This window comes from Thermobia domestica, chromosome 18 (genome assembly GCF_964235325.1).
Source record: "Thermobia domestica chromosome 18, izTheDome1.hap1.1, whole genome shotgun sequence".
Lineage (NCBI taxonomy): Eukaryota > Metazoa > Arthropoda > Insecta > Zygentoma > Lepismatidae > Thermobia > Thermobia domestica.
Window position 1 is genome coordinate 7,862,124 of NC_137471.1, and position 24,379 is coordinate 7,886,502.

The 24,379-nt window shown below is 35.1% G+C and overlaps 1 protein-coding gene across 1 annotated transcript; it reads left to right on the forward strand.

Moving 5' to 3' along the window:
* The first annotated feature begins 3,995 nt into the window (after positions 1-3,995).
* On the forward strand, positions 3,996-4,982 carry LOC145675922 (uncharacterized). Its single transcript, XM_081746723.1, has one exon. It carries the CDS (start codon positions 3,996-3,998, stop codon positions 4,980-4,982), a length of 987 nt encoding a protein of 328 aa, XP_081602849.1.
* Positions 4,983-24,379: the final 19,397 nt, after the last annotated feature.

The following is a 24,379-nucleotide window of genomic DNA, read 5'->3' on the forward strand; positions in this document are numbered from 1 at the left end:
TTCTTGTAGTACTTAAAATTATACTGTAGTTCTTAAAATTAAGGCTGAGACCTGCACGGTCGAATTCTTGAGCCCAAGCAGAAGACCAACTCGGGTAGTGATATCAACCGGCTCGGCTCGTATCAACTGAGCGAAGTTGTTGTATTACTATACATCTGCTTCCGCCCCTGTCAAATCTGGTCGATCTCGTTGACGCGACATATTTGCTTTTTTATACCCCTTTCTTCGTTTACTGAACAAAACAGTAACTATTCTGAAATATACTACTGCGCATGCCTCGTAGATAAATATTTCTATTGCCAATAGTTTCCGTTTTGTCCAAGGAATGTTCTTTTTCTTATTCCCAGCATGACCCTTTTATTACATTATATGAAGAACATGTAGGTCTAAATACCTCATGTATTACATATAATGTAGGTTTTACTCTTGCAGCAGAGAGGAAACATGTGATCATAGTATACAACCCACAGAAGTGATAGCTGGCAATACAGTGGTCGTAATCCCTAACGACACAGGGAGGCAGTGGTGCCCTTCCGGCTGGTCTAGGCGCTAGCACGTGCGCCTTTGGTGTATGGAGTTCCGGGTTCGATTCCCGGCGGGAGAGCATCTATGATTTTTAACTGTTCTCGATGTTTCTGTGTTCGTGTCTCTGTCGTTATAAGTTATTAGAAAAAGCAAGTTAAACGAGTGAAGCAAGTAAAATTAGCAATAAGTAAGTTACTAAAACACGTTCAGTGAGTCAGTTAAAAAAAAAAAAAAAGTGGACAAAGCACTGGCTTTTCGCGCCGTCCATGCGAGTTCGAATTAATCTCGGCTTGATTTTTTATCCATTTGAGAGAAAATATTGCTTCTTTATGCTACAGGTAGTCCACTCTTTTCGTATTTTTCGCTGTCGTTCACAGTTAAAGTAACTGACTATTATTCTTTCTACGAATGATGGATCTTCTCTTTGGCTTCATGTCAAACACGCACACGTAATGAAAAGACGCTGTCGATAATAATAATAATAATAATAATAATATGAAATATTAGTAGCTAACTCGTGTGTGTATTTCGACAACATAATTTTATATTATTATGTGGAAATAAGTAAGGCTGGCTGGCGCCCCCCCCCCCTATTTTTTTCGATGCGCTTTATGGGTCCACGGTGTCCAAAGTTGGTCCCATCCCAGTATCACCTCTCGATATAAGTTATTGACACTTTGCCTAAAGAGGGCTCTGCCGTGGCCCCATGAGTACCCATGACAATGACTCTTCGTTCGTTTTGCATTGAAATCGCTTACTTATCTGAGTACTATGAGTGCATACTGTCCAACGTTGCTCCCATCGCTCTACAGTTTCTCGTTCTCTCGATATAAATTGCTAATATTTTGTTTGTAAGGGAGATATGGCGTTACAATCATTACGTTTGAAGAAGAATTGATTAAGATATTACCTTGCCACAAACAACACCTATTATTATTATTATTATTATTATTATTATTATTATTATTATTATTATTATTATTATTATTATTATTATTCATAATATTATTATTATTATTATTTTACTTACCACTAATGGTGCCTACCTTTATTTGCAATGCAATGTGTTACTAAAAAGCAATTCAAATAACACTCCTCGCCATTCAGGTTCCCGAACTCGAAATACATGAGTTCTCTGTGTTAGAGGAATGCACATTTATTATATTATTCTTTCAAATAACACGTTACACAAGTTACTTCACTTTCAATGTGTAATTTCATATCATCAGTAACAATCATCTTGTTCCAATAGGAAGATAACCCCCTCCTGAAAAAAAAAAAAAACTGACCGTAGCGAAAGGGCGTGAACCTTCTTTAGGCGATTAATCGGGTCCAATATTTCAATAAGTTTCTGCACACAAATATTTCAGTAAAAGAGGAAAATTTATTCAAACTTTCTGAATACCTATTTATGGGCGAAATTTGGTTCCCTTGGAACTTTTTAAGAGTTTGAAGGGCCACAATTTTGAACATTTTCATCTGATTATTCTGGTTAACGAACTCATCAAGATATTTCAACAATTAATGTTTGTGCCAAGTTTCGTCTCAATCCGCTGAAAATTAGGGTGGTTATGGCATTCACAAATAGCGTTATATATATACAAGTAGATAGATAAGTAGACACACAGAGGGAGACAGAAAAAGTGTTTTTCTCCCTTCTCGCACCTGTGGTGCGTCAGAGCTAAACCGGGCCCCTTTGCAAAACGTATTGACCAACCTAACCTAAACACAAACCTCTTACTTGCTAACGTAGAAACGTGGTCGGGAGGTGTAAGGCATGTAGAAATTGTATTTTTAATAACCATGAGTATGGTCCACTTCCATGTTTTTCTTTTTACTTTTTGCAGCTACATCGGAACGTTCAATTTTTATTCTTCACTAATTGCAAATGGCGTTTACATTCAAAATATGAGGAATTTTGGTGGCATTTGTTCGGATATTCTTCTCTTTCGAAATGAAGACAAGAACAAAAGCAATACGCAAAGACAAAAATTAATATCAGTACTAAACATTACCAATAATAATTGCTACGAAAAACTAAATACGACCTCTTTTACCATTTCTCATGAGTTGTATGTATTATTAACAAAAATTTTTAAAATGTCCGCGCTTAAGATTCGAACTTGCGTCCTTTGCATTTATAAGCCAGCACCTTAACCACTACACCAAGATCATGGCATGGTGATCGTTTAGTTGTCGGCATATTTGTTGTATTTGTGTTTTATGTTCCCACTTCGACAATTTTTATTCTTTTTTTGTAAGTTTAACAGCTGTTTCTGGCTTTCTCTTTCGGTGTCGTCCTTTATTTACACAATGCACTATTCGTATTCACAGCTTGTGCCCATCTGCAATGTCTTATTCAGATTAAGCTTTTCTTTTTGCCCCTCAGTAAACATTTGATTGATTTAATTCTCATACTCTCCACGGATGGAGCGCAGGAATGCCAGACTCGAAAAATATGTGTACATTTACTTTCCTGACAGATCATACATTTAGAAAGGTACTAAAAGTCTGACTATTGCAGGAAACATATGTTAGTCGAACTCTTTAGTATTGGACTAATCCCGCGTCTGAACCCCTCGGTATAAGGCACTTAGAATTTTCTACGAACACACATTTAGTCACAGTTTGCGTCAGTGCAACGGAAAATATCTTATTTAGTTAACGAAAATTGGTATAATAGTTATAATGGACCTTATGCAGAGTCGTTCTGAAGATCGATTTGTGTCATACTAAAGTGTTCTACTAACATATGTTTCCTGCAGTAGTCATTCTTTTAGTATGATGCTAATAAATACGTCAAAACGAATCTGCATAATGCGGAATGACTTTTGCATTTCTTGCATACAGCAACCCAACCCAACAAATGCAAAAGGTCATTATAATTGTTACGTCGTACATTTTCCGTGGCGTTTTTCCAAACTATCATTGAAGGTACTTGACGGAAAGAATCACCTTAGCTAGATTTTATCCATTTTCATATTTTCTCTTAGAACGATGGAACCACTGTTCTCAAACCTAGCGGAATTTTTAGGTGATAATTGACACATCCCTGTCACGTCGTGGGAGGTAGTAACATCTCTCATCCAACACTTTTCCACCATATACTTTTAATACATTATGTAAAAGCTACGCTTTTTATTATACATTTATTACACTTTATAACTGCTCAACGGTCTTTCGTTCCAGGGGCAATAAATTGGTAAAACAAAAAGAAGAAGAAAATTGTTGACTTAATAATCTCACAGTATTGTGTCATCTCTTGTGTACGTTATGTTCCTGCATTCATGAACTAAAAGCCTGCCCGTCGTAATGATATAGTGTTTAATATTCTTTTTACCAGTTTTGTGATATTCAAGTTAATGAGCTTATCTTCATTACGTTGTGTGTTGAATACCAAAATGTTTTTGATGCCTGTGCATTAAAGAAGTAACCTTGCACTTTTCTCTTATTAGTGACTGTATTAAAATATGGAAGATTTGGCAACTGTAGTGTGTAAATATCAACAGATTCTTCAAAGAGAATTAAACCTACCAAGTATTGTGAAGAAAAAATGTATAGGTCGAGAAGGAATACCAAATGCGTCTTTCATACTATTCTTAAGTATGAATGACAAGTACGTAATAGATTTTTGTATGGAAAGTGGACTACTACGAAACCAAATGAAATGTGATAAATGTGCCACAGATATGAGATTAGTTAAAAGATGCGGAAGTATCGACGGGTTAGAGTGGAATTGTGGAAAGTACTATAAAAGAGAAGTAAAACACAAAAAGAAGGTATTAAAACGATGTAATAGTAAATATAGTATAAGAACAAACTCATGGTTTACCAAAAGTAAGTTAAAAATTGCAGAAATCTTATTTCTTACGTACGAAGTATTGATAGGCGCAAGTTCACACAGAATTGAGCAGGAATATAGTATTGACGGAGTAACGGTGGCTGCCTGGAAGGATTTTGTGCAGAGAACTATAGTCGATTATGTGACTGACAGTAACAGAAAAGTAGGTGGAAAAGGGAAGATAGTAGAAATAGGTGTGAATGTATTTCGGAAGGGGGAGTGGGTGTTTGGAGGTGTAGAACGAATGTCTGGAAAACTATTCTTGATCACTGTACCGGAAAAGGAAGAAAATTCGTTGATATCTTCAATACAAACTTTCATTAAACCCGGAACGACTGTTGTGAGCGACTGTTGGAAAGGGTACAAAAACATCTCTCGTAAAGGGTATAAACATATAACAGTGAAGAACAATATGAATTCCGTTGATAGTGAAAAGGGGGCTCACCTGAACACCCTGGAGCAGGCATGGAGGGACATAAAAGAATCGCTACCAAACAACAGACAGAAAGAGTTAATTAAATATTTGGCGGAGTATGTATTCAAGAGAGAAGCGCTTAGCCAGGGAGAGGATGTTATGCTGAAATTCCTCGATATCGTTAGAAGAAAAGATTGGTAATCGGTAAGGAACATGAAGTACCTGCTCTCGAAAAGAAATGACTGGTAATGTATTACAGAAGTGATTCACCTGCATACAGATGAAATGTTTACACCTCAATAATAGATTGCAATTCAGTAGAGTGTTAGCTTATTTTTCTTCTTGCCCGAAATCACATTAAGGTACGGTGGCTTGTTAAGAGATAAACATGTACCACCGACGTAACTTACAGTGTACAATAAAATTCTTCCGATGTGAACATCTCAGATTTTGTATGGTAAAGCAGGGTGAGAGTGAATTTTATTTTATTTTTGACCTGAGCGATAGCTACCGTTCTATTCCACCAGTGTAGTGGCTGTTAAAGTGACAGAACGCTTCATTACCATGTTTCTTACGAAACTGTCAGAACCAAAGTATTTTCGTATTACTTTCCGTATTGTATGTTCCGCAAATGCGTAAAGTACTGAATAATTGTGTACTGGGTAAACTGAGTCAACATAATCTATTGAAAAGTGATAGAAAATGCCATTTTTTGAATAAAGTTGTAGCAAGAAATTCATCCAGCCTAACCTAATGAAATGTAGCTGATTTTCACTAAATGATATAAGCTCTTGTACTGTACCGTACGGCAAAGAAATAAAATCCAAGAAAACCAATTTTTGAATGTATGTATTCGACGGGTACAGAAATGCGAATTGTTGAAACATTGAAAATATAGTTTTTCAAAGGAAGATTTTATTTATGTTAACCTTAGTAACGTGTGCTTACAAGTATAAGCTAATTGAGTATAGGTCCTTTAGGCGTTAGGACTCCGGTGAAAAATTGTATTTATGCATTTTTTATTTATTTATTTGATTTCGGTAAGTTTACTGCTGAGAGTTGTTGTTTATAGCGTGTAATTATTTCTCTTCATAGAAACTAAGATCGTAACAGCTAATATGTTATGTATGGTATATACGAATGAGAATTTTACTTGTAAAAATGAAATCAAGACCTTCCACCAGAGTTAAGAATATTACCATCTAGATGCAAATGTTTACCTGTTACTTAATGAGTAGTGTTTTTACAGTTATTAAATTTGATTTCACTACTATAACTAAATTTACAATTTGAAGACCGTAACAGGACAATTTTTTTTCCAAGATCGTTAAAGTTTTCTGAAAATAAAGGAATCGAAATAATGATCTGATAACTAAATACAGCTGTTGCTATTCATAATACGGATATATCATTAATCTGGTGGAGCCCTGAAGAATGAGAAAAAAACAAACTCTGCTAAGTTATTCCAGAAGTGAGGCCGATTTCAATTTTAGCCTTGACTAAGTGCTGTTGAGATAATTTAAGCTACTTTATTTCAGTAAATGGGACATGCATTACATATATCCGCCAGCATTTCCGACATTATTTACTTCCAGTTGTATCCAAAAATAAGCTACATACGGAACTTAGGCGATTCTCGTTTAAATTTCCGAAAGAAGCAACTGGTAAGCAGGAAATGGGTCCAAGGTAAGGTAGCCAACGAAAGGTGTTTATATGGTGAAACAAATTGGCTCAAACATTGTTGATTTACGAGACAATTGTTTGGAACTGAAAATGGTAGTTTTGAAACCTTGCGGGTTAGTTTAACAGCGGGTGACGAAATCATTTGACTTATCCATTCATATAAAAGAGCTATTCTAATGTAAATGATAATGTCGTAGCTAAAGACGTGTACCTAATAGCCCTGTAAAATTAGACTAACTTCGAAAGAATTCCAAAATAGCTGAAATTTTGTAGAGATCCTTATTTTGATGCCCTTAGCATATCCTCTAAAGTATCCTTACTCCAAGTAACTTCGTGAATTTTCGGATTTGCAATATGAATCAGGGAATTCCTGTTTTTATAATTACCTCGAAAATTGTCATACTTTTTAGGGAAATCAGTTTAAAAATTTAGTTCATAAAAGTTTACACAAGAAAGGTCCTTAGACGTTCTATTTTTCGTACAATCAATTGTTTCAAATATATAGACTGAATTATGTCCGAACAGAAATAGCGTACACCACCATAATTTTACATCCAAAGTTGAATGTCTCGTTGTTCGTCCGGTATACAAATCTATGCCGTTGATTTAGCATACTTCAGAGTAAATTTTATCAAAGAAATTGTCGGCTATAGTTTTCGTTTCGCATCCTAAGAGGGTTGGCGAGACGTCAAAGGGAAGAAGGTGGTTTAAAATTCATGTAAAAGCTAGGACACGACATGAATTTCTCATGTAAAGAAGATTAAATTTGAAATGTAAACTCATTTCTAGAAATAAGTTGACATAAACGACCGATATTGCTGTCAACTTGATAGTTTGTTGGGTTGCTAAGATACATATGATATTCCTGATGCCCTCCAAGTTCAGCACAGTAGGCACGGGGTGGTGGTTAGAGTTCTGAAAATAACATTGTCGAGATTAGTGTCGAAATCATAGTTTTCACTGTCGCTAAGCTAACTGGTGGCAGCTCCAGTGACATTTAAACCCAAATTGAGTCAAAAATATGGATGTCAGCTGGCCCGGGAATCGACAAGGGCACCGCCAAAGGTGTTACATGTTATTTGCTCGACTTGGTACTTTGTTCTCTTTCACGGACAATGCCACAGGCGTTACTTGGATTATTCTACTGAGTTCCTTTTTTCTGGCTGGAGCAACGCCAAGCCGAGCGGCTTGTTTATCCGGTATACAAATCGAAGTCAATTCCTTGGCATGCTTCGAAGTAACTTGAACGAAGACACTGTAACATTTTTTTCATACATGTTCTAAAGGGGAAGAGGTACTTTATCATGTATATAAAATTGAATGTTGTTCGGTATAAAAATTCACACCGATTACTTGACATACATCTACGTAGCTGTATTTAAGAGACCATAGTCTGGAAGATACTGTAAACTGTTTAAAAACTTTTGATATCTGTCCCATTGGGGGAGTATGGGGACTCCAAGACGAAACGAGTTTGTCTTATACATGAAATGAATTTTTGTTTGTTCGACATACAAATTAACACTGCTTGACACATTTGCAAATAACTTTAACGAAGACACCGTAGATTATGTAAAAAAAAATTTAATACGTATCGTAATGGAAGAGGATGTGCACACAAAGTGGAAGAAGTAAAGACTGTAGGCTATTTAGACTTTTTTTTATACATACCCTAAAGGAGGATAAAGCGGTTAATATTTATGCCGCAAATAGAGTATCATTACCTACTAATGTTAAAACGATGAAATACGATTTGTGACCTCACTTTTAAAAAAAAATGAACATTCACATAACTTACAAACTGAAATATATATATATATATGTTGTGCGAATAAAGCATTTCTAACACCGAGGGGAGTGAGAACAATGTGACAAAAATCAACACGAAAACTGATTGTTGGCCTTTTCGTAACACTTAAGCCAAAAAAAAAAAAATGTCAGCTGGTCTCGGAATCGAGAGAGGCAACTCTTCATTTTTCTTTATACTACTCAGTTCTTTGGTTTTCTAACTGGAATTTTCTCCGAGGTCTCCCCCCCCCTTTTTTACTTTGCTCTTCTAGGAGGCTCCCTCGCTAAACTAATTTTACTTGATTACGGCGATATCTATCACGATTCAGGGGGGAAAAATTGAATAAATTTTACGTTTTTGCTCGTAAAATTCCCAACGTGCAATAAGAATGGTAGTTCCCATTTGAGTTTTCAAAGTTCTTCCCATTCCACTTCCAGAAAATGGGCTAATTTTATCACAGGTGAATTTACCCCTCCAAAATATTAACTTTCTGTTCTAATATTTATACCGTACGATGTTTGCTTTCCATATATTATGCAGTCTCAAACTAAAAGCCTCCCCCCATTTCTGTTCAGACATACTTCAGTCAATAACTTTGAAGCAAGTGATTATGTGCAAAAAAAGAAAAAATGAAATGAAATCTTGACGTCCCATGGTTATGCCGGTTAGGCTAAAGCAGACGGTGTGGAAAAAGAACTTTTTTCTCTGGAAATTTATAACTTACGATTTTCCTCATGACTATTTTCTTTGAAACATTTATAATTTTCGAGATAATTGCATAAAGACTAGCCTTCCCCCTTAACAAGCGAAAATCCACGACTCAAATCAAGGTTACTTCTCAGGTTATGCTAAGAACCAAAATAGAGGTCTCCACAAAAATCCATCTTCGAAATCTCTTCAAAGTTTTGCCCTTTTATTGTCTAATTCTTTTGGACTGTAAGATCGTTCAACTACACTTAGGTCAGAATTATGTCAGTGATCATATTTTCACGAAAAGAGCAGGAATTAGATGCAGACCGTACTTCGAATAGCATTCCCTGATACTTTGCAGTAGTTTTGCTAGACTTACTGTATACAGACTTAAAACACCGTAAACATGTATTTTGAGACTTTTGCCCACCAGGGACATGGTACACAGTTGTAAACTGATTTTTATACGCAACAAAATTGAAATTTAACTTTACTTGCAATGTATAAATAAGTATTGTATGAATAAGAGTGGTAGCTCGTGAGCAGATATTGTTAAACTGAGTAAGAGTTGCAAGATAAATTTGATTAGGCGCTTCCTTAGCGTTTTTTCCTGTGGAAAAAAGAGGTTAACTTATTGCCATTCCGTCTGAATGGGACGAAATATTTATTTTGAAAGCAGTTTTTAGTACCACTAACATTACTAAATGCAAATTTAATATCAAATTGCTCTTTCTGCTACAGCAATCAGTTTGGAAACGACTGCTGAAATATTTAACTCTAAAACTGACACAAATTCTCCGTATCTTCATTCTGTCGATGCGGGTGGAAATATCCCAGCAGCAAAACAGTAAGGTAAGGTTAGAGGAACGCCTCAAAATGTTCTCCCATCACCTGAATCACTATTTACGTATACTGTAAAGTTAGTTACTAAAATAAAATAAAAATCTCCAGCCATGTTTAATGTTTATGCCTTCGAAGTTAAAGGAGATTGATGATTGTGAAATCATTTTTTTTTTTTTAACTCCCCGACCGGAAATCGAAACCCGAGACCACGTTCACCGAAGGCACATGCTCTAGTCAGTAGATCAGAGGATAGGTTTTATTAAAACATTAATTTATAAAATGTGAATAAAATTATATGAGCATTACCTCCCGAAAACTTGTGCGAACAAAATTCATTCAAAAATGCTTGCTCATTCCTTCAAATGAATTAAGTCGTGTTATATTGTTAATCATATAATACAAAATATCAAAAGAGTCAGTTGTCACTTTTTAAACATCGTTACAAACTAGCTCACACTTGAAACTACCCTTTCTAAAACTTCATGAGTAATATTTTGCATTGCATTTTTATTTTCATTCTTCGAATACAAGAATACGTACTATATATGGTTGGAATATGTCATATAGTTAAAAGCTACAATAATCATTTTATAGTGTAACTACAACATTACTACACGTACAAGTTGTTAATAGTATTTTCGATCACAGGAAATTACTCTTTATTCTACGCACGTTCTCTTATTAAGATATTCAGTTACAGAATGAAAACAAATTCTTTAACTACTTTTCTAACTTCTCCGTTATCCTACTACTTTCATTTTGATTGGTAATTTGTATATTCTAATTGCCATATATTTTTTACCTCGCTCATATAATAATCTATTATGAGGTAGTATATAGTAGGGTTTATTTGTTTCTAGTGTTGTATGGCTATTTATTTTCATTTAATTTTGAAAAATATAGCTCAAATTTCTTTAGCAAAAATCAAAATGTAAATACCTTCATATGTTTGCATGGTAATGGTAGAAATCTCAATTACTTAGATTTTCCTGTACACTACTCCCTACACTTTACATCTACAGTAAGTGTAAGTGCCCTTTTTGTAATACAAATATACATTTACTAGCTGCACTGTCTCCCCCAAAATATTCCATATCTTTGTGACTCGAATGAACTAGAGGGTACTGTTCGTGCAATACTATCATCTGTAGCAGATTTTATCTTTACAGCAAAGTTAATACTTTTAACCTTATTGACTACTAATGTAAGATTAATGGCTTTGATTCTTGTTCGTCTCTCTTCGGGAAAACAATTATTGGGTTCAACTCCATTACATCCCTGTGAAGGACAAGCTATTTTATAATGTTATGGGTTTAATTCCTAATATCTCTGTTCGGGAAGAAGCTAAGTTAAACGAATAGATCCCAACATATCCGACACTTAACTGGCCACGACCGGCACATAAAGTGCTAGTGGACGCAGAAATAAGGAGGTAAAGTGGCCAATCCAAAAGTACATCTAGAAATAGACAGACGAAACACACTGAATTCCGTTATTCAGTAACATATACAACAAGCTGAATATTGTTATTCTGCCTTCAATTAACAAAGGAAATATATCGTAACAAGAATAGAAAAATAATTGCATTATAGTAAAAAATTATGTTACCAAAACATTAACATGCAAACTAACGTATTCACTTAAAATAATTATTTTAAGTTAGGAGCATTGCGTAAACAATATTTTGTAATAAATCTCTTGTTTACAAAAAAATTTAAAGGAACACTATAGGCCTACTGTGCCTGTATGAATATTTGAATTACTAGCATGAAAAAATACACAGTCATTGAATTATTATCATGCCCTACGACAACACGTATCGCGAATGACCGATAATATTACTTTGTGAACACTGGACGGTAGAATTTCAGTATCCTTGTTCTGTAATATCTCCAAATCATCAACTCTTTCATTTTGTGTAAATAAACGTTGAATTTCGTAATTACTCCGACCACTGCATCATTATCTACCTATTACGAATTGTAACACAATTTGTAGATAGCGTTTCACTAAATAAGATTTCGTTATTATCATTGCTGCACTCAGTGTTTGGACTTTCAATTTTTAAAATATATACTTGAATGTAACTCAACAGAAACTATTAAAATATTGAAATAAAGCACAGGGCGCCTTGTAATGGCGCAAATATCACAAATTACATGCCTGCCGCTGTCAGTTGCACGATGCCTGGAAAGCCACGGTTCTCCTGTGATTTGGCTTCGCTCTTTCTGGCACTAAATGGAAGAGTGGAGGAGGAAAGATCAAGGCACAATTTTCCACTTTCCCCTAACAGAAGAAAAAAGAAACAACATTGTGAGAGATTCAACACTTATCGTTTCTTTCCATGACGCTTAGTATTGAAACCAGATTTAGTAGTTTTCCACTACTTCCAGTTTGGATAGAGAGAGAGACCTTAAGATGTCATTCTTGGTATTTAAATCAATGTTTAAAAAAAAAATCTTGGTTCAATACAAAAAAAAACGTATTTCACTACCTCTTATTGTTTCTTGGTTTTATAGAGATCACTGTTGAAGCCAGAATAGGTAGTTGATTTCTACACATTCCTTGTTTGCTGGAGGAAGACGCTTGGAGATATAACTTTTTCTTCATATGTAATGTCCCTATCAGAAACTGTTTTTTGCTAGCTATTACCGTGTTTGCTCTATGGTGATCATTACTGTAATCGGAAGTACATTCACTATAATGCATGGCTGTAGTCATAAAACACGCTATTTAATGCCTTGTTATATATATATTATTCAAAAGCTTATGTAGAGATATACGCCATAGGAAAATCTGTTTTCTTCTACTTTCAGTACTGAAAGGATAGGAAGCTAAAATACCATCTTCGCAAAGTCTACTTCAATGTATTGAACCGGTTGCAGAGAAGCTCATACAATTCGAAACATTCATGAAAATGTGAGGTAGATTAACCCAGAACCAGTCGTGCTGTTAGGAAAAATCTAATAATAGCAATATCTTCTTTAGCTTACTTTCATTTTCATTCAAGTTATTATTAAAATTCTTCCCCTACTCTTTCATTCTTCTCTCGATGCTGCTGGTAGGAATGGGGAATTATATGCTATTGTAGTATTTACTTAGAAGCGAAGCCCTCTAGTTTGTTCGATTTTTTCTAGCTACTGAACTGGTCGTGCGATTGTTCTTGTTACATTATTTCTAATCATGTGACCTAATAGTGTAAGAATCTCTGTGTCAACCTTTGCCTCTTTTGTAAACATCATGGGTACGAGAAGGTGAGATATTATAAGAATTTTGTTGGATGAGGAATTGTCTGTTGATGGATCTCCAGAGAATTTGAAGGATACTAATGATGGAAGTGACGAATCTTCTGAGCATAGCAAACACAGAACGATCAGACACGGGACAATCCAAAACTTGTTAAGTTTAGATAAAAATACACAACCCTGCTTTATTCGGATGTAAATAACACTAGAGTATGCACGGAAAGAACATTTCGGAATAGGAGTTAAATAGGTCAATTGCTGCTAAAACGCCCGGTCAAAATTATCTGATGTGAAAATATAGTCAAGAATTGAAAAAGCCATTCTCCATTTTTAGAAAACTTTTTTTTTTCTATGATACAGAACGAGAAATTGTTAACCTATAAAAGAGAAGTTCGCAAGGATTGCTACTGCATACAGTCGTAGATCAAGAGACTGCCAACTTACTAATAGCGATGAAATATGAGATTTTGTAGTGTATTATCCCTAATTGGTATAAAAAGACAACCACTTGAACACTGCAAAAGTTGGACTATAGATGGAATAGTTCCCGAATCTCTAGCTGCTGTTATGTTGGACAGAAGTTTTGATATACTTCTGCGACTAGTAAGCAGTGTTCGTAGTTTGAGGGAAATTTCGTAGGTAAATGTAGCATAAAGGGGAAAGATATTTTTCCGATAAAACGTGAAAATCCAGGGAAATTTTTGCACTGACTGGTCGACCAATATAAATTCTTAAATGTTCTTTGTCCTTCATAAATAATTCAATACAATGGCAATACCGTGTGTGTGCGTGTGTGTGTGTGTGTGTGTGTGATGTATGTATGTATGTATGTTCAAAGTAGCATAATTTGCACCTTTTGTTAGCTGGGTGTATCTGTTTGCTTTTGTTAAAAAAAAAGTAAAGGGAAAGGTAAAAAAAGATAGGGACCTATAAGCAAGAAGCAAAGCAACAAAACAAATGTGGTTGGTGCTTCCTTTAATATAGCTAAATTAATCTGTACACATAACTTTTGGTGACAACAAACTATGGGAAACTTTGTCAGTCGGGTGAAATTTTCTTAAGGAAACCTATGACCACTGCCAATAAGGTATAATGTAAGGAAATCAAGAGGAAAATGAAAGAAACAAGACAAATGGAATGCCGGAGCGATTTCAAAGTTTTAAGTACTGCTCTGAGAGACATATCTAAGCTTAATAAAAATGACTATAGTCGTGATGCATTATGATTTATGTGATCCGAAACTATAGTATATTTCAAGCTTACCGTCGTCAAGCAAACATCCGACTTAGACGTTAATGCAGGACATTTTTTCCTTCCTTGGCGGTAAAAGTTAAAAGTATCTAAATTAAAAGTGCTGCCTTTGTTTGACTGTCACTTCTTATTAACTTTCGAACTCAAGCATATCATTAATTTTTATTGTTTTCTTACTAGTTTTCCTGATTCTCTGTTCTAAAGAAATTCCTGAAATCAAAAATATAAATTTGACCAAAAAAAAAAAAAAAACTAAGCTGAGATGTTAAAGTTCATGTTACTAGTTCACTTCATATTTCATAAATGTTAGTCTGAATTTAGTTATAAGATTTATCAATAAATCTAGGTAACAGAATTCAAGTAAAATCCTTATTAATATCCTCGATATTAAAACTCGCAAATATAAGAATTGCTGAAATAAGAGGCCGTGCGTTTTGTCACTGATATTGTTCTATAGACACATATTCCCTCATGAGTTTCAGAAGTAACACCTATGTTAAAATAATAGTTATGAGAGTTTTCATATGTCCCTGAAAATGTTTCAACAATTTTATTTTTTTATCAATAATTCAGAGGAAAGTTGCTGAATTTCAGCAGAACTATACGCAGACCAGAAAAGACCAAGTTTCTCAATTTGCAACTTTGTCCCCCACATCTCAATAGTGGGCAATGTTCTTGACAACTTCTTGGAAAATGAAGTAGATTTGAATAGAAATTTTAATTAGAACTTATGCAATTACAATCACAGCTTAATCTATAGATCACAACTAGACAAATTCGATAAGTTTTAACGCCAGGGTGTCACCGAATAAAGAAGGATAACAATACTACTGAGGTGGAATCAAATTATAAACATTTGGTGATTAACATAACATAACCTAGGTAAAGGTAGAAGGTATGTAATACATTCAGTAACACTGACACTTTAGAAATTCTGAAAGCTATATTTTCTCTTGATGTTTTGAGTACATAGGCGCTTTATAACTCTTCAGATCTCCAATATTGTCGTTGAGAGGACTAATCCCCCCTCCTCAATATTTGAATATCATTTTTATATGCTCTTATACCTACCACACAATATGCCTGGCTAAATTAAAGAGAAAGAAGACTAGCCACGTGTATTTCCATTCTGGGAACATAATTATTATTGCAGATTATTCAAAGTTCCCAAACAACTTTCTTTCGCTCAGGCTTTTTGTTTATACATTTTCTCTTTGTTTTCCTGCTCTTGGTTTCAGCTGTTTACCGATAATTGCTGAGCATTGTTGTCGAATTATTAATTTTTAAATTATAATGACTTCGTTATTTCTCCTTCCGAAAGATTAAGTTCCATATTTCTTGTCATTATAATTCTCAGTAGTTTTGACATTACCAATCAACCCCACCTCTTAAGTATTTCCATGTTTTCATTTACAGGAACTCAGTTCCCTAAGGATGCCTACGAGATAAGAATTAAGGTTACCTCATCTAGAAAAGTATCGAACAAAGTTCTCTCTTCTCTGAAAGTGTATTTGTTTTTATTGGATTTTCTCTCTTCCCCTATTGTCATCAATTTTATCTCCTCCTATACCATGGACGACCCTAGAGTTCCCCAATATTTTCCTAGCGTCGGGTCTTATGGTTGATCATGTATGTGTTCTCAACTACAATTAATGAGAATGATATCGTTACTTGAAAGACGTGTAGAAATAAGAATAAAAAGGTGTCTACATAAAAATAGTAGTATACAGCAAGTTTGTACTTCTGTTGTAAAACAAAGAATGCTGAAAGGCTTCTTGCGTCAATACCAGAAATTCGTTAAACAAATCTGTAACAAAGTATGCAATCTTATTGCAAATTCATTTAAGTTTCTTAGTTTGTTCAAGAAGTTTTTAAGAGCAATCGTAACATTTTAACCCTTTTCCGGGCAACCGGGGCCTCCAGGCCCAGTAGCTTCATTTTTCTCGAATTTCTCAATAACTATACATATTTGTATGACATAAAATTCTGAATTCTTCTATCCTTAGTCGAAGTTAAAATCATGAATATACTGAGTTGGTAAAACGAATGGATTTTTAAAAAATATATTGAATTTTTTTTTCCTGGCGTAACCGGGGTCTAAGAGGCTCCGTATAACAAGCTTTTCCTGTGAAATATAAGACCAAATGGTCACATAATTATATACTGAATACGTGGCTATTCTAACCTTTAGTCGGAACAGTTTGTGACAACAGGCATTGATTTTTGCGTGTTCTGCACTTAAAATATATACTGGGCCTAACAGGCCCCGGTTGCCCATCTACGTTACAAAAATATCTTGCCCGGATAAGGGTTAATAACATGTTTCAAAATTTACAGTTGAACTGATTATTTCAAACTCTTTCAAGATTCGAATGATATACATCAAGAATTCTATATAATCTACCTTATCTATACATGGGAATCATCAAATTAGTGTAATTTGCTGAACGTCTTATTTGTTAGAATAAATAAACCCAAGCGTATTCTAAAAACGCATATGTTACAAAAGTGCAACGCTTTTACAAAACCAACATTTCATTGTATAAGTCCTTCGATAGTAGAGACGAAAGATGATGTTACCCATCTGTCGTTAAAAATTGAATCACAATGTATCTAGAAGTCTGCATTGTCGCCAAGTAAATTACATATCGGTCTGATTTGTAACTAATTCTTTTTTTGACCTAATGTTCCGTTATAGCCTTACTGTAAGTAGTGTCGGCAAAGCACTAAAGGCAACCTAGAAAATGTAAAAAAAATAGTTGCCCAACAACTTGAAGATATTATCTCCACCACCAGCTTTATGAGAAGCTGCAAACATGAATGACTAAATCATATAATATGTTCATTAAAATGAATACTAAATACATGAATACTAAATTCGATCTAGCTTTAATATAGCTTGCACTGTAAATATAAATGAAATACACAAAATGCATATTTGAAAAGATGCAGCAGAATTCGGGTGGGTAAAAAGAATCTTTGGTCTGTAATAGTTTGTTATGTAAAGTTAATTCGATATGTCAGCTGATTACAATACCTTTATGTATCGAGGTAGCTCCATGAGCTGTTGTCCAACGAAGTTGCTCCGTCAAAATCTTGTACACAATTCCTCGACAAACTCGGTGTTCGTGGTTTTATTCAAAGGCTGTTTTACAAAAGCCCACCCGTTTTCTTCTTTTCTCCATAAAAGGTAGAAAACTTCGAATGTTAGGGAGCATTCACAATCACGTTATCATGTCGTAGGTCGAAAGTTCTAGAAGGTTTAAGACATAAACCTCTAAGGTTAAGTACCTCAAGCATTATCCTCAGTCAAACTTACAGGAGGTGACATTATCCAACGTGAACTTACCAATACAGCTGATTAAAGTGGAAAATACGAATTTCCAAAATAAAATAATGTTTATGTATGTGGATATAGATCACATCACTCTGTAGAAAGCATTAGCTGACAAGTTAGTCAATATCAAAATATTGACTCAACAAAGTATAGCTGACATACGACAAGATCTGTATTGTGTAAAAGTAGCAAGTAAGGGAATAAAGGTCAGGATAAGGAATATGATGTAGACATGTGCAGGGTGAAGGACTTCAGCTATTGCACATAGTTTAATAAACCAAACAAGTTTTTAGAAAATGCTTCAAAGAAGCTTGGGGCTACGTAAGTTGAGTTCTTCTTGGAAAGAAAAATACAATTTGGAAAGGGGACCGCGCCAAGGTTGGACGACGACAAGCCTGGACACTTTTTGTGTCCAGGCTTGTCGTTGGCCAACCTTGTCGTCAGCGACCCAAAATGAGATATGTCAAAACATCTCGGGGTCGATCCCGACAAGCCTGGACACCTTCAGGAATGTGTCCAGGCTTGTCGTTGGCCAACCTTGTCGTCAGCGACCCAAAATGAGATGTGTCCAGGCTTGTCGGGATCGACCGCGACAAACCTGGACACCCCAGGAATGTGTCCAGGCTTGTCGTCAACGACCCAATTTGAAATGTCTGTTCCAACAAACTCTACCAGTTAAGGCGTTTCCAGTTCATACATACATGCCCTTCAATATAGAGTTGCATGGCTCGCATCTATATCGCTATTGGCTGATTCTCGCCAGTCAGCTAATGCCCTCTACTAGAGGATTTTCGAATTATTTTAAATTTATTTATCTTTTATTAAAAGAGATTATTATTTAAAAACTTTCGTTTTACTTAAATAATTTTCTTAAATAATTATTAAATGGGATGTGTGCCCTTGTACATAAAATTTTCGCCGAACTGAGCTGGCGCCGAAACGTAGCGGCCCCAAAGCCTGATGGCTTGAATAGGTTTGAACCCTAGGCATTTTTGGGTTTTAATCCTCGTTTTTTTAAAATTTTAAACCGGGTTTTTATTTTTCAGTATTGATATATGATATTGTAATTGAATAATGTCTGTGGTACTTCTTACGATTTTTATGAATATCACGGTGGTATAACAGTAACACTGCAGTATAATCAGAGAGAACAGTTGGCCTTGTACATTGATAACACTAACTGCTCTCGTACACCCGTACAAGTGAATAAACAGTTGTATTTGTCAGATCTACGTGCTTTGAATGCACTAAATCGACCCATTGGAATGTATCCAGGCTTGTCGTTGGCCAACCTTGTCGTCAGCGACCCAAAATTAGATGTGTCCAGGTTTGTCGGGATCGACCACGACAAGCTTGGACACCCCAGGAATGTGTCCAGGCTTGTCGTCGTCCAACCTTTTCGTCAACGACCCAAAATGAGATGTATCCAGGCTTGTCGGGAACGACCACGACAAGCTTGGACACCTCAGGAATTCGTTCGAGTTTGGCGCAAGAGGATAAACTGAGAAGTGTCCAAGCTTGTCGTTGTCCAAGTTTGTCGTCGTCCAACATTGTCGTTGTCCAACCTTGTCGGGAGCGACCAAAATTAAGTGTCCAGGCTTGTCGTCGTCCAACCTTGTCTGCGTCCCTTTGAAAGTGGTATCCACTAGAATCGAACGACAAACTTCCGGGACCATATCTCAGCATGTAACACTAAACTCTGTTGGTGAATGTCAAGGCTTATGTTTGTACGGAATTTAGAAATCATACGCTTGCGACGGTTGTCTTATCGTTACGTTCTGAGTCTCTTCATACTTCAACCCATTCATTATACAGGTAGTTGTTTTCGCTTTGTTAAAATAAAAGTGTGATTAAAACTTGTTCTTACAAAAAAAAAAGTTATCCACAAGAAGAAACAAAAGTTATGTGCTGGCATCTGTTATTGTTGATTTGGAGTTTAATGTTTGTCCTGGCATCACTACATCGACTTGTAGTACACACAAAGTACAGAGAAAACTTAAAATACGTAGGCTTAAGTACAGCAATAGCACCTGTTTCATTGAAGCTATACGAGGAACACTTTTAGAGCCAATTCCCAAGCATATTTTATGGTGTGACATTCTTTGCTAATGAATCTATGAAGGTAACTAATCTCAGGCGATATTAGGAAACTAAATATTCACGCCAAAAAAAAACGATTCCCTAGAATTTTCCAACAAAAAAGCAGCAGCAGAATTTGAGAAATGATCGAATATATATATATATATATATATATATATATATATATATATATATATATATATATATATATATATATAAACACTTTGGTTTAAGTTATCAAAAGAATATGATGTTGCAAAAAAATTTCCAAAACAGAAATGCTTCATATTGTAAGTGCAAAATTAATTGATTCTATCTCCCTTTACGGCTATCTGCAAAAGTATACTTGATTAATCGGCCTCTAATGAAATCAGCAAAATGCCTCTCTTAAACAATATAGTGGAGTGAGAAGATAGAAGTATAATTATAAACACACGGCTGTAGGCAAGCCGAGCTGAAGATGGTAACTTCAGCACCTTCTTAACATTGAAGCCATTTTGGAATCCATTGATTAAAAAAAATGCCACAAGAAATTGAACATATCGTCTTTAATACATGCATGATTTAGCAACTAAATAAGAGATCACTTCCCATCAGATTTTGTAAACTCATGAATAAGAGATCCTTTCGAGTATCATGTGAAACAATTACAAACTTTATATAAGAACAAACAAGATGAACTAAGTTATATTAGTGGATGATGCAACAGATAGGTTTTTAAAAAATTTAAAGCAGGTACACTTAATCAGTTTTGAGTCAAGGTATTTTCTAAGTAAAAAAGAAATAGGGAAAAAGCATTGAAAGATCTCGGAACGAACTTCTTTGATTCCTGAAAAGATATATAGAAGTAGTCTCGAAGTTGGACCTGATTTAAAGCTAAAAGTAGCAAATATTGAACCAAATAATGCATGATTTTCCCTAAACAAAAAGAAATATGATTTGTCCTATGTTGATTTAATTGTTAATATTGTTACGTATATTCTAACGTTAACTACCATTTCTACTCAGATATCAAAATTTAAAGGTGTTCGTAGTTGAGGAAAAAGTAAAAAGGGGCATGTACTTAATAATAAGGACATTATGACTTCCTTCCGAACTCTAGCAGCCTTAAATACAGAAGGTCATCCATAACATACAATGACATCCAGGTGCGCTTTTGCCAGACACAAATGTGGTTGAAAGGGAAACACCTTTGCAGCGCTAACTGTGCCTCTAGTAGTTATTTTCTAACTTCATGGTTAAAATAAAAGAACCAGACGCCACTGAATTATACCCTGTACAGAATAGCCTGCACACCCATTGAAAATTGACGCAATATGCATTTTTGGATTGTGTATGCGTGACTTCCTTTACTCTGGAAAGGACCACCATCCACAGTTTCTGGAATTCGAAATAGGGCCTGTTGAAATTTCGCGATTTTGGACAGCCCTAGCTCTGAAACTATGGACTTTGGCAATAGGTCCATATGAACTTTTTCTCTTATTTTGATGTGAGAAATCACCTCTTACAGTTTGTCGGTATAGTTCATTAACACTATATATATATTTGTATAAACATAATTTCTAATAACAGATATTACATTTATAAGCCATGTTCCGGACTGACTCATGAAATATATCAGCACTTAAAATATGTGTGCCTAAGCCAGTAAGCATTTAAGCTTAAAAAAATGACCACAAAAGCTTTTTTTAAAAAAGAAACATACTGTAGGACGATATTAACTACAAATGAATAATATTCTAATTCTTACAATTCCTTTTTCAACACGTTAATTTCTTCTCTACTGTTTCTGATTCTTCCACTTTAAATGGGGCAGGACCAGTAAATTGTAACGAACCATAAAACACAAATTGCCGAGCTATATTTTCAACTTTTTACAGCCAACGAAAACTGGCCTATCTGCTCCAAGAATTTAATTGTAAGAACTCTGTCATCTTTGCTACAATGAAGAGCTCTGCCGATGTAGAACTTCTGATCGTAAAACACGGCGTAATAAAGATGTTCCTGAAGGGATACTTCCTCAAATGTTGCTTAAGTGTCTTGTGGTAGCATATGACGCAAAAATTTGTACCTCATCCACGTTTCTGATGCATGATACCTGGCGTATTCACTCTGGCATTATCCTGTTACCTTGAAGGAGTGATTCTCACACAGTCTTAGAATGGCCACCACATCTTTCCAAAATTCATCAAGGTCCTCTTTCTCTGCTTCAATTTCATCCACTGGCACTTCAAAAACATTGATATACTTTTCACCCTGTTTTCAACTTGTTTCACGAAATCATGTGCATTTCTAATCAAGTTTCCACTTAACATGGCCTTTTTGCGATTCTCTTTACATTACCTTCTATACCATCTGCAGTTCCCATCCAATGAAAGAAAGGGAATACATATGTTGTATTCGGTACCGAATACGATAACTTAGTAAGCAGTTCAATACTGTCTACGTGCCTGTTTGCATAGTGCTTTCCATTACTTCAAAATTATAACATTTTACTTTTAAATAACCTATTAAATAAGATTAACAAACTCTAAAGAATATGATCTTGAAGCTTTGCTGGCGTCTACTATTAATCCAATATTCTCGGGATTGCTGCCAGAGTAGGTGTTGCTGTGCTGAGCTTTCGTTACCATACAGCGGCAACATCTTCAGAGCTATGTGAAGCTCTGAAGATGTTGCCGCTGTATGGTAACGAAAGCTCAGCACAGCAACACCTACTCTGGCAGCAATCCCGAGAATATTGGATTAAACTCTAAAGAACTTTAGCTTACCTCGTCGATTATATGGCTTCTTGTAGATGCTGTCTGCAAGTTACAATAACAAAAGACGCACCTTTATGACTCAAATGCAATTCCTATTTTGAATGAAGACAACAGCATCAGGAGAAGGCATGAACACTTGTGCAATTCTGCTCTCCTCCTACATACAGCGTTCTCGAAAACGGGACAATTCCGTTCATTGAAATTTGTATACTTTCCCTCTACAAAATTATGATAAGCATTTTGAAAAAAAAAATGTTTTCTAACTTAATTTGTTCACTTCTTTCAAGCTATGGGGAAAATTGGAAGTTTTAAGACAAGTTTTCAAAAGTCGCTACATTTTCCGTATTTTTCGTCCGTTGCCGCTTTGTCACCAGGGCAACGAAAGGTCGCTACGCGTAGTGGGATTCCGCTACGGTTAGCAACACTGCCCCAAATCTGAATATTACTATCAATAATAATAATAATACGAAACAGTGGAAATTGTCCAATACTTATTTTTAGTTTCAACGGTCTTTCTGGAAATGGGTCTGAATTTGCAAAGAAAATCAAACGCCTTGTTTATGCTTTCTGCATATATGAATATTGTTTTCCAATTTTTTTCAGTATTATTTCTAATAACAGCAATTAATGCTTTTCTTCACTGTGACATTTCAACAAAGTACATTCCAGAACGATATAACTTTATCTTTTGCTTTACTATTAAAATATGTAAATGTGTATATTTCGAAATCCCATGAAAACATTATTTGAAGTTACTTTAGGAACCTTAGAGACTGATTAGGTACAATTGGAGAATTTTGTAGGAATCATAGAGATTATTAGATTTCGAGTCCTTGTTTATAACAGAAATTCGTTATGTCGGATACAGTTCAGTTTGTCAAATGATTGACAATATTTTAATGAATTGCATTTAGTGTTATTTTTACTTGTTAGTTTGACTTTGTTATGTTGTTGTTGTTGTTGATTTTTAGTTTAGCGTCCCGTTCAGCAGCGAGGCTTTATGAGACGTGGACCTACTGATTAACGTGGAATCCGAACCACATGAGCTCCCGCCGGTTTGTTATGTTGTTATTTTTGTTCCAAACATAATGGCTCATATTTCACAGTGAATCGCCGATTTCTTGAAATCCGGTATAGCAGCCTGAACGAAGTCTTATGGTCCTTGAATGGGGTAAACGTTACACAGCTTAGAGTATGAAAGTTTGCATTTCTAGGTGGTTGTTCTATTCATCTATTATTCAGAGAACACGTTGTGCAGAGTCTTGTTTCAGCTTCCGAACTTTACTATTTTTTTTAAAATCTTTTACAGGATGTTGACAACAAACATATCCGTCTGGAGGAATTCAGTTACTTCTCTTCGTATCAACATGTCTTGATATCTTACTTAACCATTTTTATGTAGTTAAATACTCGACGTTATTTCGTGAAACGATACATCAACGTATTCTAAAATGCCTCTTCGTGCCTTAGAAAAGGGCATACAATAGTAATGGGACATTCCATCTGAAATCAACCAATGAAATGGCAAAATCTGACCTGACGATCTTAGATTTTTGTAAAAATTGGTGTACAGCTTTATTACAGTGGGAGATGAAAAAATCCCAAATATTACCTCTCTCCTCCTGAAAGTGTCCCCATAAAGGGAGTTCAAAATGCAAAAAAAAAAAAAAAAAAAACTACATTTTTTCAGTTACAGTGGTTATTAAAAATTGTCATAAAATGGTTAATATGTGGTCCAGAGACGTGGAACAAACACCATTGGAAAGCTTAAAGATTGCTCTATAAGTTGTACTATATTGAAAAAACCTGTAAAATAAAAAATAACACTTCAAAAATTCAAATTGATTTGAATTTTGAATTTCGCATAGATATGTCTCTCTGAATTTGTTCAAAATTGTCCAGATTGTAGTCTCATATGC

Bases quoted from the DNA above. Each gene is read 5' to 3' on its own strand.
- LOC145675922 (XM_081746723.1), top strand. From the start codon at position 3,996: ATGGAAGATTTGGCAACTGTAGTGTGTAAATATCAACAGATTCTTCAA.